This window comes from Plecotus auritus (genome assembly GCF_963455305.1).
Source record: "Plecotus auritus genome assembly, chromosome: 5".
Taxonomy (NCBI): domain Eukaryota; kingdom Metazoa; phylum Chordata; class Mammalia; order Chiroptera; family Vespertilionidae; genus Plecotus; species Plecotus auritus.
In genome coordinates, this window is record NC_137776.1 from 7,264,557 (window position 1) to 7,284,659 (window position 20,103).

Below are 20,103 nucleotides of genomic sequence, written 5' to 3' on the forward strand. Positions count from 1 at the left end.
ACTGCGGAAGAACAGAAAAGACCAAATGTGGAAATGAGAAGGTTGGCTGAGAACATTCGATTTCTTTAAGGATCCAGGCTCTGGTTCCTCACAGGCCATCGGCTGAAAGAGTGGGAAACCAGGCTGGAACACCAGGGAGTCTGTGTCTTACTTCAGAGATAACCTTTACCGCATCCCTTCTTTTCCTGTGCCAGCGTGGAACACAGCGACTACCAGTACACTAATGTGATTGATGCTTCAGCACCAACAGCTTTACCCACCGTGAAACCTACCTTGGCTCCCAGGACTGTCCTGCTCGGTGGGGGGAGGAGTATGCAGGGAGATGCTGCACAGCCTGACCCAGTGACTTTACACAGCGGCGCCTGCCCCGGCAGAAGACATTCCGAAGAATGCCCGCCGCTCAGGTCTCTGAACACATCTCGCTCATTTGGCACCTGGGACCTGGACGTCGTCCTGTGGACTCTCCTGGCCGCTGGTCTCACAGCTTGTTTTACTCTCGATAAGCCTTTGCCTCGTCTTTCTCTTGGCACCACATTAATAGCTATCCTCCTGATGGCTGCCATATTCTCCTCACTCTCATGATTGTCCTTCCATCCTGAGCTCTTGCCCAGGCCCCTCGGTCTACATTCCCATCAGTGGGCAGTCCTCTAACTGCTTGACCTCAAGGACCGCTGGGGCTTGAGCATTCAGCAAAATAACACCACCTTGAAATGTCCCTGAATGCTCATTTGGAAACCTGGGGCATTTCCTTGAAAAGGGCCAGAGACAACATACTCATATGCATGTGCCATCCATACATTCACTTATTGTCATGTAGGCACTGTCAGGGACTAGAGAAGCAAACATGGAGCAGAAAAAAAGGCCACGGTCATAGGTAACCTAAAGAAGTCCTAGGGCTCAGTGTGTTTTAATCTCTGTATAGGAAGCGCACTCTAATTTCCAAGTAATAATTACAGATATATTTCACGATCCTATCTAATAAAAGAGTAATATGCAAATTGACCATCACTCCAACACACAAGATGGCCACCCCCATGTGGTCAAAGATGGCTGCCCGTCGGACATCCCTCAAGGGGTCCCAGATTGGAGAGGATGCAGGCTGGGCTGAGGGACACCCCCCGCCCCCATGCACAAATTTCATGCACTGGGCCTCTAGTTTCTTTATATTTTTTAAAAAGTATTAATGGGGTCCCACCTCAATTCCCCACACTTAGAGACTTTGGTTACTGAGAGGTCTCACGGGCTCACCCTCCCAGCTTTGGAAGCAGCACTTCCTTCCTCGGCGCTCTTCATTCATTGGTAGGTTTAGCTGCCTTTGCTAGGTCCTCACGGTTTTCTCCTCTCTTCTCATTCCCTGCTCTTCTACCCAGAAAAGACCCGATTGTCCTTTTGGATCGTGGCAGGGAGGAAAGGGGGATCGAGGGGCCTAGACACAGGAATATTTCATCTCCATCACACATATAATCAAATAATTACGATGGAAAGTGAGCTGATCAGCACTGCTATTGGCATGTTCAGGGTGCCCTGGAAACATAGAAGAAGAAATGACTATTTCCACCTTTTGAGTTTAGGATAAGTTTAGGAAACACTTGAGAAGAGGTGACATTTGGCCTGGGTCTGAAACCAGTTTAAACTGTTGGGGAGCACACGAGACTTGGTTGGAAAGTTGTCAGGAGGACATTCTGGTAAAAGGGAAGTATGTGGAAGGCCGCCTGCCCTGTTTATCGGAATTCCGACTTAGGGGAGACTTAGGGGAGTGTCGAAGGTGGGGCCCCTGATTATTCCTTGACCTTTCCAAACTAGTCTGTGCATATACAGACCCCAGGGTATTTACTGGAATCCTTATGCCTAATCTTTGGGTGCTCTTGCCTTGAGGACAATGCAAACACATGTGTCCTCCCAAGATTACTCACCCTACTGATTGTATCTAAAGATAAAAACTGCAGTAAAAGCCTAAGGAGGCAGGCAATCGAGGCTGCCTGGTCCCTTTGGCCAGGCCGTCCCTTAGCCTCTCTTTCACAGCAAATGTGTCAGAGTAATCCATTCATCCATTGCTCAGGGTCTGCTGGTCAGCCCCGGCATTAACGGCATACAGGAGAGGTGTAGTCTAGGTAGAAGGACTAACACACATAAAGGGAAGAATATAAGAAAGAGGAAGATTTCAGTCTTTCCAAAATGTCTATAGTTCAGGGTGGGTGAGTGGTGCAAGTAATGGCAAATGAAGATGAAGAGATGGGGCAGACACTTTTTCAGGCCAAAGAGCTTCAACTTTAAAATATATATATATAGTTTTTGGCAGCAATTTTGAAAAAAAAAAAGATTGAAGAAGGGCAAGACTGCAAGCAAAGAGGATATGATTGCAGTAATCTAGGTATAATGAGGGTCTGAAATAGGAGCAGTGAAGAAGGAAATGAGGCAATTGGTTCAAAAGACATTTATTTAGAAGGCACAGAAGGACAGGACCTCATTAACCAGTTGGATAAGGATAGCACAGGAGAAGGAGGGGTCTAGGATGTCTGTCTAGTTTTCAGCTTGGAGACCCAGGATGAATTTCAATGCCACTGAATACAAAAGTCCCTATAGGTTGTTCAAGGGAGAGAGGAAATGTGTTTGAGCATCCATGGAACAACTAACCGGTGGAGACCACTGTGGATACGGTGCTTGCAAGAGTTCTGAGCTGGGGAGCACGTTGGCCCTCTGACATCTCTACGGCCATTCTGGAGTGAGGAGTGAACAATCTTAACTCTGAAAGTGTCCAGGCAAGGGACTTTACAATGAGTCTTGTATTAACCAACCCTATATTTACTATGCTTTTTTCCCCCCAGATAACTTCCCATGATCCTAAATTTGTTTCCTTGCTCTGAGGAGAAAGGGACCATCTCCTTAATTTCTTTTGGGTGCAAGAAATCCCTCTTCTGGTGGAAGGACTAAGGCGCGTCAGCCTCTGTGTCTTTTCCGGCATCTGCCTCTGCCTGGCTCACCGCTTCAGATGGCGTGGGCGGTTGACAGTTACTCTGTTGACTAACAGATCTGGTCTAAGAATACTAAAATGTCAGAGCTGGGAGGATATAAGAAGTTACTGACTCAAATCTCCATATTTTGCAGTTGGAGAAACCTTTACGTTGTTTAAGTTCAGTTCCTTTCACTCTCCCTAAAAGGATGTATTCTCCAATTCTTAATGTATAAATATATATCTGTGGGTTTTATTGAAGCAGTTCCAATTTTTATTTTATTCCTCTTTAACTATGGAGCTTGGAGCTGGTTCTAATGAACAGTATTAACTTAGCGCTATATAGAATGACCAATTTACCTCCCAATTTCTATTTATGCATTCCCGTCTCTGTTCTTTTTAAAAACTGTATTGCAAAAACAATTAACAACATAAATTCAGAGCAAAGGTTGCCCACAATTCTGTCGCTTAAATCAGTGTTTTAATTTGTTACATTCTAGTCCTTGTTAATAAACACAATCCATTTTGACCTATTTTTGTGATGTAAGAATTTTATATTCTACATGTAATATTTTCACTTAAAATTTTCACTATACATTTCCCACTTAACTACAACTTCACCACTCTCCTCCTTTAACATTATAGGGTATATCTGCCATATTTTTGTTCCATGATCATACAACATATAGACACATGCATTTTTTAATTTTGTTTGAGGTTATAACCATCAATATTTTACTAAAAACTTGCTTCTTTAACCCATACTTAATATTTCTTAAACACCTTTATTATTTTTAATAGCATCATATTCCCTAGCAGGGGTATTACAGAATGACATCCAAGTTGTCCCAGTTGTTTTGGTGTTTTTTACTATACTCCTAAAAATTATAAGCATATCAGCATATACGTCTCTGCTTTTCTGAAGAACTGATATGCAACCTGTAGGTACCAGAAAGGTGTCCTGGGCCCCTGACCAGAGGCAATCGCTCTTGCCCTCCTCCAGCTGTGCTCCTCCTCATGCAAGGAGTCTGGGGCCAAGGGCATGTGCCCAGCTGGAATCTGTGAGCCTCTATTAGACTATTTTTATTGCAAAGACATTGAAATTCCTTACTGACAGGTCCTGAGCTCTTGAGAGCAATTTATACGACCACTACAAACATTCCTAGGCTTAAGGGGTGCGAGGATATAGACAGAGAGGCCAGGGTGTCTGTATGTATGTGCAAGACTCTTCTACAAGATGATGCTGGGCATATGAAGAAAGTGGGGTGGGTGTTGAGCCACAGGTTGAAGGTGGAAGGTTACCTTCCCTGGTCTACCATGGTAGGACAAACTTTGAGGAGGGTACTTACTTTTAAATCTGAACCAGATCTTCTAGGTTGCTTTGAAAGTATATTTGGCAAGGTATGGTGATAAAACATATTTTACTTAAGTTTTTCTAGCTCAATTTTAAAAATATATGTAAGTATTTAAAACTCTGGTATGAAAGCTTATGTTTGTATTCTTGCCCAGAACCTGAGAATGTTAGGGGCAGGCCTATTAGTTGGTGTCTATATTGAATAGTATCTGTTCTGATTGGTAGGTATCTGTGCCCTACTAGTTGCTAAATATTTTAAATATCACCCTTGCTTATCTGTATTTCTACTGCTGCAGCATAGATTCCTCAAAGTGGGATTGCTTGGTGAAAGGATATGTATAATACTAATTTTAATGGATATTGACATATTACCATATTTTAATCATTCACATTTAATGTCCCTAAAATTGGGATGCATCTTATAACCAAAAAGAAAAAAGTGTTGTTTCATAATATAATTATGTCATAATATAATGCCCTCAAAGGACATTATCAAGAAAGTGGAAAAAAAAAAAACAACAACAACCCATGGAATAAGAGGAAATATTTGTAAATCCTTTATACATAAGGGGCTTATATAGAGAATATATAAAGAATTTTTACATAATAACAATAAAAAAGAAATAACCCAATTATAAAATGGATAAAAGGTTGAATAAAAGATTTACAAATAGCCAGTAAGCACATGAAACCATGCTCAATACCATTAGTTATGAATAAGAAATGCAAATCAAAACCATTATGGATACCACTTCACACCCACTAGAACAGCCATAATAAAAACAAATGGAGAGAAAGAAGCATTGGCAAAGACACAGAGAAATTCAAACTCTCTTATGTTGCTGATGGAATGTTTGGCAGCTGCGGTGGAACGGTTTGGCAGTTCCTCAAAATGATAAACACAGAGTTACCATATGACCCAGAAATTCTACTCCTATGTATATACTAGTACACACAAAAATGAAAACATATGTTCACACAAAAATCCATACCCAAATATTCATAGCAGCATCTACACTAATAAAAGAGTAAGATGCAAATTGACAGTACCTTCGTGATGCCCACCAGCCAATCAGGAGCGAGTATGCAAATTAACCCAACAAAGCTGGAAGGTTAATTTGCATATGCAGGCGCCAAGTGGCTGGGGGCGGGGCGGGATGTGTGCATTGTCGCCATGGCAATGACACAGGCATTCGGCACCACCCCAGCCACTCCGGGCCTCTGGGCAGCGTGGGAAGGTGGAAAGGCGGCTCCGGGCCAGAGTGAAAAGACGGCTCCAGCCGGAGCGAAGGCGGTGCCGGCAGCCAGGGGCAGGAAGGCCCATTCTTGCACAAATCTCCGTGCATCGGGCCTCTAGTTATTTATAATGGCTCAAAAGCAGAAACAACTCAAATATCCATCGTTGTGGTATATCCATATAATTGATTACTGTATGGCTATATAAAGAAATGAAGTTCTGATACATGCTAAAACATAGATGAACCTTGAAGACATTATGCTAAGAAGCCAGTCACAAAGGCCATATGCTGTATTATTTCATTTATATGAAATATCCAGAATAGACACATTCATAGAGAAGGACACATAGCTAAGTGGTTGCAAGGGAAGGGGACAAGGAGGGGAATGGAGAAGGGCTAGCAATGGGTGTGGGTTTACTTTTGCGGTGATGAAAGGTTTCTGAAATTAGTGCTGATGATTACATAACTTTTTGGAATCACTAAAAACCATTGAATTACATACTTTGAAAGGGTGAATTTTATGTATGTTATGTCAAATGTATTTCAATAAACCTGTTACATTTTTTAAAAAGTGGCTGCTGGTTTTGGTCCATGGCTCATGATTTACCAACCTTCTGTTGTAGACCAATATTTATGGTCACAGAAAAAAAAAAAAAAAGGCCCTAAATCCTGTTAAATTTTAAAAGGCTACAAAAAGAAAGAAAAAATGACATCAAGCAATTTGCTTTTCCTCGCCGTATATATAGCCTCGTAGTTCAGGTGATGAATTACGGAACCACCTGACCAGGTTTGAGTCCCAGCTCTGCCACTGGTTAGCTGTGTGCTCTTGGGAATAACAGGCATACCCACCTTCCGGGGCTGTTGGAAGGATGAACTGAGTTAATACCCATCAAGCACTCGGAGCAGGACCAGCACAGAAGTAGCCCTCGCTCTTGGATGATTCACTTTGCTTCGAAGAGCAGCCTGATTAGTTTAGTAAGGCGATTTTCATTCGGCGTTCAAAAGCTCTGGCCACAAGCAATAGCTTAATAAGGCTGCCTCTGTTTGCGCTATCAGAGCACCAGGCCGACAGTAAAGGATATGCGGGCGGATCACCAATACCTATATTCAAAAAAGTGTTCTTATCGCTAGGAAATATTGTTAGCACCCTGAAAGGTGTGTCCTTTTCAGGATCTGAAATATATTGCGGGAAGTTAATTAGTTCTCTCCATCTGATTTCTAGTGTTAGTGGTGACCTCGCAAAGCAAGCTTCCAGATCAGAGGGTACCCACGGAGCCCTTTATCGGCTTTGTTAGCGCCGATGCCAAGCACGAAGGGCCCAGCAGGCTAATCAAAACTGACATGCTAATGGGCAGACCCTGGCAAAGGAAGCTAGGCAGAAAATCAGTCAGTGATCAGGTAGCATTCCCGTGACCAAAGTCTTATAGATTTTAAGTAATAGTAAAATAGTAAGTGGTAAGCCTCGGGCCTGAAGAGAAATGTATAATAAAAACAGGACATGGATTAGAAATAGAGAAAGCATTTCTGGAAAAAAACAAAGAAATTCAAAAGGGAATTATAAACCCAAATTAGCTTTCTAATTTTTTTTTTTTTTTGGTAAAAATTGAGATTTCGGGGAAAGTTAATACGTTAAAGCAAATTTCATTTTCACTTAAAGAGCAATACAGACTTGCAATGATTCCAGTCTTTTGTCCTCTGTGGAAGGCCCACTGGGAAGGATCCAGTGTTTCACTAGGATATTTGCTCCACACACCCTTTTTGTTCATTCTGAAGCCCTTTGCCATCTGTCACCTGTAGGTTAAACCATATGGCCATAAAGCCTGTCACTGTTAAGGTCTTGTTGTGTGTGTGTGTGTGTGTGTGTGTGTGTGTGTGTGTTTTAACAAAAATGCACCACTCTTACTTCTTAAAAAAGCTTCATCCTAATCCTGTAACCAAACTTCAAGCTGCTAATAAATCAGCTCTAAGTGTGTGTCTACTTAACGTATCTGATAGATGCTTTGAAGTGGCCCACTTTTCTCATCAATTTTGCTTAAATCTACCTTAAATGGCTTTTGAGCCATTTGTTGTCAGTTTTTTACTTCTTCACCTCCAAAGCTTTTTCTCTTCAATTATCCTCAAACACCACTTCTTCTATCACACTCTTTCTCTCCTAGGGCCGGAGGTATCTTGGTCTCTTGCTGACCTCTAAACTTGGGGGACGCACAGTTCAGTGCTCTGCTCTCTCAGTGCGTTCCCAAAGCAACCTCCTCGGGTCATCTCTAAGTTCATATGACCAGAGCCCTAGCATTTTCCTCAAACCTCCTTGGCTTTTTTGTCCTAAAAATGGTACCACTCTCAAATCATCACTTCAACACCCCGTGTTTAGCTCACCAACGCAGGTGCTACCACTCAGCAGGTCTTCCACTTTATCAAGACCTTCGGTGCAGTGACTGTACCACTTTCCCACTATCCATCATCTCCCTCATGTCTCCACGTCTCTCCTTGACCAGCTTAGAATCCATGATCTAAGCAGGGGTCCTCAAACTTTTTAAACAGGGAGCCAGTTCACTGTCCCTCAGACCGTTGGAGGGCTGGACTATAGTTTTTTAAAAAAAACTATGAACAAATTCCTATGTGCACTGCAGGCCCGGGACGAGTCGGCTGCTAAGCAGGACAGGCAGCGGCACCCGGCGGGCCGGATCAATGTCCTTGGCGGGCCGCATGTGGCCTGCGGGCCATAGTTTGAGGATGCCTAATAAAGAATTAAGTCTATTGAAAGTACCCTAGTTCCATGGCTCCCCGTGGACTTACCTGGCAAAACTCTACTCCCTCTCCCTAGGAGGTTTTCTCTTCTGATCTTTCTATTGCTGGCAACTTCTCATCATTAAGATCTGAGCCTAAATGTCTGTAATTCTTAGGAAACCTAACTATAAGACACATGAGTTTTTCAAGTTCTCAGACTTGCTGGGTGCCCCATCCACTAAATATAAACACAGGTGAGTGTGAGGCTGGAAGGGCTGCTTCCGTTGTTTCAACTTTTGAAAATTATGAAACTCCCATAGAAAGTAAACAGGCTTCATTAAACAGACACTTACAGGTACAAAATGGGATGCTAGAAACTGCCTACCTAGAGAATTAGGTGATACATAATTATGAGAGAATTTAGGGCTGTGTTTGCAGATCTTGCCATGTGATGGTGGTCCCGGGGCCCCAGCTTTGTGAGTAGGGTTTCCCCACCCAGAGGTAGATGCAATAATCCATTGCTTAAAGCATGTGTGTGCATTTGTGTGTTTAATAACAAAAAAATTAAATATTTGTCTCAAATCGGTGCACTTTTTTTTTATATTTTATTGATATTTTACAGAGAGGTAGGGAGAGGGATAGAGAACTAGAAACATCGATGAGTGAGAAACATCGATCAGTTGCCTCCTGCACACCTCCCACTGGGGATGTGCCCGCAACCAAGGTACATGCCCTTGATCGGAATCGAACCCGGGACCCTTCAGTCCGCAGGCCGACGCTCTATCCACTGAGCCAAACCGGTTTCGGCCGGTGCGCTTTTTTTCCACTCACCCGCACGCAATCTCTCCTGGAAAAATACACAACCAGGGAACACATATTCAACATTGCTTCTGAAGTTCCTGTTCTTAAGTGCGTAAGAGCGCTCTTCAAGGGACGTGTAGTAGAGCCTGTTTATGTAACTCCTTGTGAGAATAATTTTAAAATATGACTGGCCTCACCAATAATACATGGATGAAGAAATGATTCCGAAACCACAGGAGAGGAAGTAGATGCGCACTGAGTTGGGGGAGCACTGGGATTGAGGGTGGCGTAGTTGTACCCTGGGCTGGACGAGGCCTTTGGGATCCCTGGCCTAGTAAATGCGAGTAGCAACGCTTCCTGGCCCATCACTGTGCCAGCCGCAAATGCCCCCACACTTCCAATCATCCCCTAGAGGTGCCCGAAAATTAATGAATAGCAGAGCCATTATCTTTGCTGCTTTATATTTTACAGCAAATGTACCTTCAGTATGAACTTTGCTAAGAGACAATTCACACAGCACTTTTGCCCACAGTATTTTTAGGTTATGTTAATAGCCTTTTAGCTTAATGCCTTTGTGCCTTGCAAGCTAATGCTGGAACACGTTACTGTGTTAAGGGAGAGGTAGATGTTCAGGGTACCGTACCTACTGAGGGGAATTAGAGAGAGGGTTCCCTTGACAAACAGTTTGGAGACCAAGTGCCACATCAAGGATCAGCACAGTTCCTGCAACGGAAGCCACTCTCCTCCTGCTTGCTTCTTGAGAGCACAAGTGACATAAGGAATGCCTACATTTTTTTTTGAAAAAGGAAGTCAAGCAACCAATGTCCTTAACAATGACCGGAAGGAGTCACCTTAGTGATGGTATACTTTGGAAGGACACTGTGATACCAGGTTTACTGGTTAATAATGCGGATTTTGTAATCAAAGAAAACACGATAATTTCAAGAGAAACATCAAAAGTGCTTTATTTAAAGTAATGTCCATCGCTAGCTGCACATTTCCCCCATCTTTTGGGTAATTTGTGGATACCGTCCCAAAAGAACTTTTCTTGTTTTGAGGCACACCATTCAGAGACCCAATTTTCCACTTCTTTGTACGTTTTGAAGTGCTGCTCAGAAAGTGCGTGTGCCATCGATTGGAACAAGTGGTAATCTGAAGGAGCAAGGTCTGGTGAATATGGCAGGTGGGTTAACACTTCCAAAGCAAGATCTTTTAACGTGTCTTTAACTGGTTTTGAAGTGTGTGATGGTGTGATGTCATGAAGCAAAATTACTTTGCCGTGTCTTCTGGCCCCTTCTGGTGGTTTCACAATCAAAGAGTGGTTCAAATTGATTATTTGTTGTCGGTAGTGATCAGTATTAATGGTTTCACCTGGTTTTAGGAGCTCATAATACACCACACCTTCCTGATCCCACCAAACGCAGAGCATTGTCTTCTTTCCAAAGTGATTTGGCCTTGCAGTCAATGTTGATGGTTGACCTGGATCAACCCATGATTTTGTACATTCAAAATAAATCCACTTTTCATTGCCAGTCACAATTCGATGCAAAAAAGACTTTCTTTCGTGCTGTTGAAGCAACATTTTACTGATGACTTTTCGGTTTTCCATTTGTCTTTCGTTCAGTTGATGTGGCACCCATTTTCCTTCCTTTAAAATCTTTCCCATTGCTTGTAAACGATCGGAAATTGTTTGCTGAGCAACTTTTAATCTTTCTGCAAGTTGTTTTTGAGTATGGCACGCATCTTCATCCAATAATGCTTGTAATAGTTGGTCTTCAAACTTTTTTGGTTGACCTGGATGTTCTTTGTCTTTCACATCGAAATCATCACTTTTAAAGCATTTCAACCAGCGTTCACAAATATCTTGAGATGGAGCATGTTCACCATAAGCTTCCCGAAGTATATGATAACTTTCAGCAGCACTTTTCTTCAAAATAAAGTAATGAATTAAACTTGCCACAAATGCTCTTTTTTTTTTGGCACGAAATTCAACATTTTTAAGTGTAAAAATATCTATGATGTTAACACCTTCTGAAAATTTGACATATGAAGTTTTTGAAGCTTGTTGTCAATACAACAAAATAGCATACATATCAAATTGCATATATATCAACTCCATCTATTGAAAAAAATCCGCATTATTAACTGGTACACTTGGAGTGGCCATTATCAACAAGACAAGCAACAACAAGTGTTGGAGAGGTTGTGGAAAAAAGGTAACCCTCATTCACTGCTGGTGGGAATGTAGACTGGTACAACCACTATGGAAAGCAGTCTGGCAAGTTCTCAAAATATTAAAAATAGAGCTACCATACGACCCAATGACTCTACTCCTGGGTATATACCCGAAAAACTCGAAATCATTTATACAAAAGATACATGCACCCCTATGTTCATTGCAGCAGCATTCACAGTGGCCAAGAGCTGGAAACAGCCAAAGTGCCCTAGGATAGAGGGCTGGATAAAGAAGATGTGGTCCATATATACAATGGAGTCTACACAGCCATAAGGAAGGATGAAATAGCATCATTTACAACAACATGGAGGGGCCTTGAGAACATTATGCAAAGTAAAATAAGTCAAACAGAAAAAGCTAAGAACTATTTGATTTCACTCATATCTATATATATAAAAAGCCAGCGACTGGAACACTGGAACGACCAGAAGGACAGGTTGCTATGACACCCACTGCGGCCAGCCAACCAGCCTGAACAGGGATGCGCTGGCTGGCCAACTGCCCACGGCCCCATCCCCCAGCCTGCCCTGCCCCTGATCCGGCCCCCTTACCCCGATCGGGGGCGGGGCTGGCCGGCCAACCTCCCATGTCCCCTCCCCTGTGCCAGCCTGGCCCCAATTGGCCCCTAGCATGCATGAATTCATGCACCGGGCCTCTAGTGTGGCATATAAAACTGAAACTTATGAACACAAACAGCAGTGTGGTGGTTGCCAGAGGGAGGGGTGTGAGGGAAGAAAGGGGTCTTAATATAAGGTGACAGGAGAAGATTTGCCTTTGGGTGGTGGGCACATGGTCCTATATATAGATTTTGTAAATTAGTAATCCACACGTGTAACCTATATGTTCATGTTGACTAATGTCACCCCAATAAAATTAAAAAAAAAAAAAAAAAGGAAAGCATGTGGATTTGTATATCTGAATGAGGACAGGGCAGAGTGCAACCTTTCAGAACATTTCTAGGAAAAATAATAATAAAAAAACAACCACAAAACATTTTCGATAGGATGACACAGAAGAGAGATCTATAGGCACACAATGTATATTCAGGCCACTGAATATTTGTATATACAAATTTGAACAAATTCCATAACCTCTCTGGGGCTCAGTATTTTCATGAAAAACACGGGGATGGGATTGGGCTAGACCAGTGGTCGGCAAACTCATTAGTCAACAGAGCCAAATATCAACAGTACAACGATTGAAATTTCTTTTGAGAGCCAAATTTTTTAAACTTAAACTTCTTCTAATGCCACTTCTTCAAAATAGACTCGCCCAGGCCGTGGTATTTTGTGGAAGAGCCACACTCAAGGGGCCAAAGAGCCGCATGTGGCTCGCGAGCCGCAGTTTGCCGACCACGGGGCTGGACTGTAAGATCTGCTAACATTCTATGACGCTCTGATTTGAGGAACTCAGGAAGGCCCCACCCCCTCATCTTTTTCTCATCAGCTGGGAACTCTATCATCAGGAATTTGTTTGTTAGTGCTTCTAGGGACTGTTCCTAAAATTACTACTCAAGGGGACAAATTCTGATGAGACGAAGAGAAAATTCTCTATATACCTTTAAGAACAGTGAAGAGAGGCCGGGTCTCGTGTTGCTATGACGTAGTTGAAAGGTAGTGGTGGCAACAACAAAGACAAGAACTGTTGAATTCACAGTTTTGAGGACCTCATAAGCTTCCTCCTTTCTGATACATGCAACCAGACAATCAATCACATTTCCCCTCTTACCGTGAACACAAGGAAGCTTAGAGCAAACTCAAGTTCAGTCATAGCCACTGTGCTAAACTTCACAGTTCACGTATTTGTATTTTCCCCGTCTTAATTTTTCTATTTCTAGTTTATCACATGTCTTTTGTTATGAGCCAGCTGAAATCTTTTTTTATGTTTTTTTTTTTATTGTTTGAAGTATTACAAATAGTAGTACATATGTCTCCTTTTTTTTCCCCCATTGACCTCCCCCCACCAGCCTCCCTTACCCCTCAATACATGCCTTTACCTGCTCCCCCCATTGTCTTGTATTAGCTGAAATCTTTTATGACAAAAATAAATATAATCAACACAAATATACACATTTAAATTTTTTCTCTAATTGTGGTGATAGAAACAGAAGTATTAAATATGCATATACACTTCCCTCTTGATTATTTATCTTAAGAATTTAACGTTAATTTGGCACTGGTAGGGGAGACACTAGTAAAGATGTAAATGGTCAGAATAGTTGGTAAAATCAGCATGACTTGGACAAATTAAAGAAAACAGGAATTGCAACAATACTTGTACCGTCTTTATTTGTAAAAATAACCATCTGAATGCATTTCCATAGTATATTACAGTTAAGTACTTCATTACATTATTAGCATTCAGTAGTTGAAAAAGTATTAAACTGTGCTTGAGAAGATCCAGATTGGTTCAAAGTCATTCACTGAACTCCAAGTCATTTTCCTCATTTTTACAGTCAGGGCATTTACCAGAGTCATTCAACCCCAATGTACATAAGAAAACATTACAGACAAAATCCCACTGAAATCATCAAACAATAATTTTATGCTGTTACAAATATATTATGCAAAATAGAACACTGGCACCAGATTGTGTCATCGTGCTTCGCAGAGATATATTGCACATGCTAAAGCATAAAACATGTAGACAAACACCAACCGGAATATGTTTGCATCGAGCCTCTAGAACACCGCGTCAGGAACGCGTAGAATTACACTGTGTACGCACACTCCGATTGTCACTATCTCGGAACGCTTCTCCCCTAGAACACTGACCTATGGTTTACGGTTTGGTAAGAAGTGAGCATTTTAGCACTGACAAATCAAACAGAACTCCTAGAGAACACTTCGGCTTTTCCATTTCCATTTCAAAGCCGGGAAAAGGGGAACTAGGAGAAGAAAAGACACTTTGTACACTCAAAGCAAGGCTGAAATGAAAACTCACTGGGCTAATATTGCTCTGATAACACTCAAGTGAAAAAAAACACACAAAACATTTCACAGAACATGTTCAGAATATACAGATATAAAAAGGCACTCTACCTTCATAGTACGAGACAAAAGAAAAAAAAAAAAAAGGGATGAGTTCTTCAACCAACACGACAGACAAGCAATCCGAGTTGCTCAACAGTACAAAGCTTAACCAGTGCAGCGAATCCATTGGCTGTTCTTGTTCTACTTTAACAATAAAATAAGAAGTCAAGCAGCTGTGTGCCGCCTAACGTACCAAAACATACTATGGTGCCCTTTTAGTAGTGATACATAGAAATCCCCTGAGCTATTTACTGTAGAATCGTAGCGGATTTTAGGCAATGTGGAGATAGTAATGTATTTACCAAGGACAGGCAGACACTGGCGAACGTGATCCCTGTGGCTGTGGTTAAAATCGAGTCTAAAAAGAACACGTGTGGGTAAAAAGCACTAAGCAGCTAAGACTCAATGAGAAGCACAATGTTTTCCGTTTTGTTTTTTCTTAGAGAGCTATGTTGCAAATCTAATTTTATCTCTAAGAGATGTACTTGACAAACACAGAACTCAGAGTTTTTAAAGTCATTTCTCAAAGGGAAAGAATTGGCCGGGGAGGGGAAAGGCGGGGAGGGAGCAAGAGGAGAGATGGATTCAAGGAACAGTTCAGAGTAAGCATGACTTCATGTTGCTCCTTTGTCCTCCTTCTGTGAGGAAGGGGTGGGGGGAGTCAAAGGCAGCTCCGTGGAGATAAGGCCCGGGCCTGCATCCTGCTGCAACGCTCCGGCTCTCTGTGAGCCCCCACGGGGCGATGTCACCGCTGCGCCACCACTGAAGCGGCCGTCTCTTTGCCTCCTTTCTACGCCAACGGAGCAAGATTTCCATTCACTTCTAGAAAAAGACACCGCAGTGTATCGTGCTTCTCAGCATTGGCTCTCTCTCATGCTCAGGGTTTTGGTAACGATGAGGTCATTATTACTCATTAGCAATTCATCTCTTGTAAATAAAAATCATCTTCTCTAAACACACAGAAAGGACAGAGGAAGGAGGGGAAGGCAGACACAATGTTGGAAGTCCGCTGAGCAAGCCCTCCTTGGTGAAGAACCCAACGTGAGCTTTTCATTCGATCCAGGGTACAAAAGAGCGAGACTCAAGTCTCTTGCCGTTAGATGAGAAATAGAAATAGAATACAGAATCTGTATTTGATCCAGATCTGGTAGAACACTGTTGTAAAAAATATCTCACATCCACTATGGAACTGGAATTGCCAGGGTGAAAGGAACCCAGTTATAAGATGGTTAGTTCTCCCCTAGCACAACCCTTCCTTCCCGCAGTGGGAACAGCCGAGCTGGTGATTTTTATTTCTTCTCTTGGTGCAAGTGTCCACACACTGATACAGCTTCCCAGGAGTTTACTGGGACCATGTGGGATTTCAGAGTATTCGGGATAATTTCTGGTCCTTTCTTTCGGCCACGTGTGTGCATCTGATCCACTACGTGCTTCAGTTTCATCGGGCAGAAGAGCAGAAGGACTCCAATGTCTTCTAAGCTCTAGGCTGGCCGCAGACTGGCGCTGAGTGATGGAAGCTGTGCCCTCTCCAATCCACGTGGGAGATCCTGAGGATCGGCTGAGACCTCAGCAGCGGGAATGCCGGGCGTGGCCCAGGGCCGCAGGCTGGCCCAGGGCTGCTGGCTGGCCCAGGGTGGGCTCTGTGTGTTTTTCTGCTTTTTCGTTTTTCCAAGTAAGACACACAGCAATGAGAAGGGAGAACAAACAAAGGACGCTCTCTCGGCATTTGTTTCATTTCAAATAAATATAAACACATTTACATCAAAAGTACATGAACATTTTCTCTAGTCTGGCAAAAAAATAAGCCGTGGTCAACGCATCATCCGTTACAAATGGTAAACCATCCACTGGAAATCTCTGTCATAAGAAATATAAAATACAACAAAGACTCTTACGCAAAAAGATTCCATTTTAACTCCATAGAAAAGCTACTTCAGTTCTCACTTTCACTTCGAAGAAAAACCGGTTAAGTCTTCCATTCTAGACGGAAGCATTTTGGTCCTCCAGTAGAGCTGGTTGATGAGATACAGACATAAATATATACATATGTGTGCACGTGTGTGTGTGTGAATGGTTCTGGAAGTCTCATTCTTCTTTTTGTACAGCTATTCCCGGGGCGGGGCGGGGTCCGTTGGACCTAGAAGCTTTGGCAGAGGGAGCAGACACAGGGTTCACCAGGTTGATTTCATCAGCGAGCAACTACCAACGGGCTTTACTCTCCACATCCCACTCCTGCCACCTGCTCTGCCTCTCTCTGTCCCCTGCTGCGGCCATACTTGCCCTCCCTTGGCATCACCTTGACTGAGAAGCTCCTGGAACATTGTACTATCAATGAACAAGGCCGATGGCCCTGATGCTCTTTAGAAGTTACTGTTTTGTCTAAGGAGGCGTCAGGAAGGGCAGTTCCATAGCAAACCTGCATGGGCCTCCGGGTGTGGATGCAACCTGCCCTCCCCTGGAAGGGTCACAGACAGCCCTGGATCCCACCGCTCGGGTGGGAGTAAGTCACAGGCTGGCTATGGGGAGCAGTGGGCACCGTGTTTGTGTTAAAGAAAAACAAGCAAGTCCGCTTTTCAATGAGTTTTTCTCCTTCATCTGGCAACTTCAACAAACAGCCTCAGGAAGAAGTCCCGGCTGCTGAAGGGCTTACTCTGGGGAGGGCACGGATCAGCGGACTCCCTTAGAAAGATGACTACAGGCATGATTTCCGGAGAGAAACGCTTTACCTTTGGGTTCCAGTGAGGGCGTAAACAGCAAAGTGAGAGGGGGTTTTCCTATCTGCCCCTCCTCCCTTTTCCTGGGGACACGCACGTGCCAGATACACTTCTGACCACTCACTGCTAAGTGAGTATGTGAACAAAAAAAAACACACACTTTATAGGGGACAACAGTTCCCTCTCAGTGCATTATCCCCAAAGAAAAAGAAGTAAATGCATTTTTTTTTAATTCCTTCCTTAAAAGGAGAGGTAGACTTCCACAGAAGTATCTTAGAGCTAAGGGAACATGAAGACAAGTCAAAAGCGGGGCCCGCCCGTGTGAGTGCTTGGTCCTCTGGCCTAGCCGCCCTCCCTCGGTTTGATGCATGAATCCCTTCTCTCCTGGCTTCTGGTGGCCGGGGCCCATGATAACACTGCAACACGACCTAACCCTGGGATCCGAGCTTCTTCCCCTTCCTCCGACCGGGTCGATCAAGGGAGAGCGTCTACAGTCCAAGGTCAAAAGGTTTCCGAATCAGAATCATTCTCATTGTACCCATCCTCCGAGCCTACGTTGTTACTGCACAGGCTAACCATGCTACCCAGGTTGGAGAGGGTCGTCCTGTTCAAATTGTCTTTTTTAAAACAAACCAAGTTGACAGCCGTCATTGTACTGGAAGGAGAAAAAGGCATCATGGTAGCCAAAATGAGGGCCAGGCAGTCAGCCACGTCTTTGTTAGGAGCGCAAGCCAGGGCCGGGGTATGACCTGGGCGTAAATGCAGACAAGGCAGTGGTTAGTCCGGGACCTGAGGCGGCGTGAGCATCCACAGTACATCTCATCCGACCTCCCGCCGAGATGTATGTTGAGTTAGCAATCATGCAGGCAAAGGGGGGGAGTCACTTCTCACAGGGCATGCTAGGGGTGAGGCGAGAGGGGACTGGAGGGGAGGCATTCCAGGGAGGGCTCGGGGGATTCTGTTCAGCTTACACGACAACGACAAGTACTATATTATCCCGAATTAGGCAGAATTCCAGTCTTTGTCTAGTGAACAGAAACATGAGGGGGTGGGGGTGGGACACAATTCCACAAAAATAAAGAACAAAAAAAACAGCCACAGGACAGCCAGCCGGGAAGGAGCTCCCACTGGCGAGCACACACACTCACACCATGGGCCTCGGGCTGGGGCCAGAGCACTCTCATTCTGAGAACAAGGGCTTTCCACTGGTGGTGGTCGTGTGTCAGATTCTACAGCTAACTGGCTCTAGGGAAACGGAATCATGGGAGTAGGTCAGAAACAGGAAGGCCCTGGTCATTTGTAGTTGAGCATGTACCACCATTAGAAAAAAAAACACAAAAAAAAACTTGACAGGATTTTTAAAAATAGCAACACTGCCAACCTAAATGCAGCCGAGGTGGGGAAATCGTGACGGTTGGCATAGTCGTGCCATGCTCTACCGTTTAGACTGGAGGGAAAGTTATCTCATTGTATGAAGTAGGTGCGTGGGAAATAGATACACTGGGATGTGATTACTGCTGCCTTAGTCCGCTTTGATTCCAGGCCACCCTGTCCTCTCTGCGGGCCAGAGCTGCCACTACTTTTCGCTCATTTACTCAGAGGAACTGGCTCAATAAAAGCGAAATTTTTGTTGTTTTGTTTATCAGCGCTTGACCTCACTTCTGCTTCCCCCTCCTCGGCCCTCTGAACAGATTATTCCTTCTCTGGTGTGAAAACAAACAAGGATGGACAGATATCTTAACATCCTGTGCCACGGAGGTCTGTGAGGAGTCAAGGAAATAGGACTGTGGTGCTGTACTAAAGTGCCCACATGTCCCCAGGTCTCTGGGACGCGGCTAAGCTCCGAGGCAAGCCAGTCCCACTGGCCCAAGGTCAGGAAGGGCTGGATGAGCTCGGGGGTAGCAGACTTACACCAGAGAGGCGAAAACTATGTGTTCTGGTCTCTGGTCTCTGCACGCCAACCCCAGAGTCTATAACAGTGAGTAGAGGGTGAGGGGAGGGGAGGCGGGAAAACCAGAGAGATGGAGTAAGAGCGAACTTTCTGTCTCCTAGATGAGTCGGGCCGGGGACGGAGCAGGGAACATGCTAGGGGAAATGGGGCTGCAAAACCGAACTAAGAGGAGTTACAGCTAATGACGCCAGGGGGCTGCTTACTTCTGAGCAATGGGCATGAGCTGCTAATTCCAATACCTGTAATAAGCAGTTAATTGGGTTACGTTAATGCATTTTATTATACGATGTTAATTAAATGCCACGATTAATGCCACATTTAAAACAAATTTACTTAATTCGTAAATATCCAGAAGTCCCTCTTCTGCTCCCCACGGCTAATAGGCAATTGTGCTAAAAATGGCAGTTGAATGCAATCCTGGTGTTCACAATTTCTTAGGAAGCAGAGTGGAAAGCTGCTGTTAAGAGTTAGTTCATTTAGAAAAGGGTCGTTATCTAGACCAAGAGAAGTGTCACGCCTAGCCATGAATTTAAAATTCTTATTCACATTCCCCAAATAGCCATCCTGGGAATATGCGACCTGGTCTGTTCTCGAAAGGAAAAGAAAAAGGTTTGATCTCAGAATGGACTGGAATACAGAGGCCTGGTTTTGAGGCGAGCCCTTGAGCATGCACGGATGACGTGGAATCCCTCACTCCTCAGTGTGGGCGGTCAGAATAGCGAAGGCCAAGGCGAAAGCTTGATTGTGCGTCTCGGGCATTTGAGCCGCCACGCTGAGGAGTCAGTGACCCTCGCTGCTGACATCACATGCAGAATGGGAGGCAGCGGTGGCTACAGGGAGACTGTACTTGAACGAAGACAGACAGGACACGGTATCCCTGTTGGTTTCTCACACACGGGGGGCTCTGCAGGGAGTGGGTTCCTTCCGCCTCTTTAACTAGCTCCTGCATCCCTCACGTCCTCGGGCTCCCCAGCACAGGGAGACCCCCTGCGGGATCGTGTACTTTTCCCACTCACCGTTTTCATCGACAGCGAGGACGCAGGCCCCTTTGGCCAGCAGCTCCTCCACCACAGCCTTCAGGCCATTGCGCGCAGCTACGTGCA

At 44.1% G+C, this 20,103-nt stretch overlaps 1 protein-coding gene across 1 annotated transcript in view; it reads right to left on the reverse strand.

The window, feature by feature from the left end:
• Positions 1 to 13,574: 13,574 nt before the first annotated feature.
• ANKRD44 (ankyrin repeat domain 44) overlaps positions 13,575 to 20,103 on the reverse strand; it is a 259,546-nt gene continuing 253,017 nt past the window's right edge. Inside the window, exons 27-29 of the mRNA XM_080669556.1 lie at positions 20,017 to 20,103; positions 19,204 to 19,239; positions 13,575 to 17,798 (exon numbers count right to left, since the gene is read on the reverse strand). The exon at positions 20,017 to 20,103 is cut by the window's right edge and continues 5 nt beyond it. Of these exons, the coding sequence (XP_080525682.1) occupies positions 17,551 to 17,798; positions 19,204 to 19,239; positions 20,017 to 20,103 (371 nt within the window). The 3' untranslated portion in view covers positions 13,575 to 17,550. The remainder of the gene's footprint in view (positions 17,799 to 19,203; positions 19,240 to 20,016) is intronic.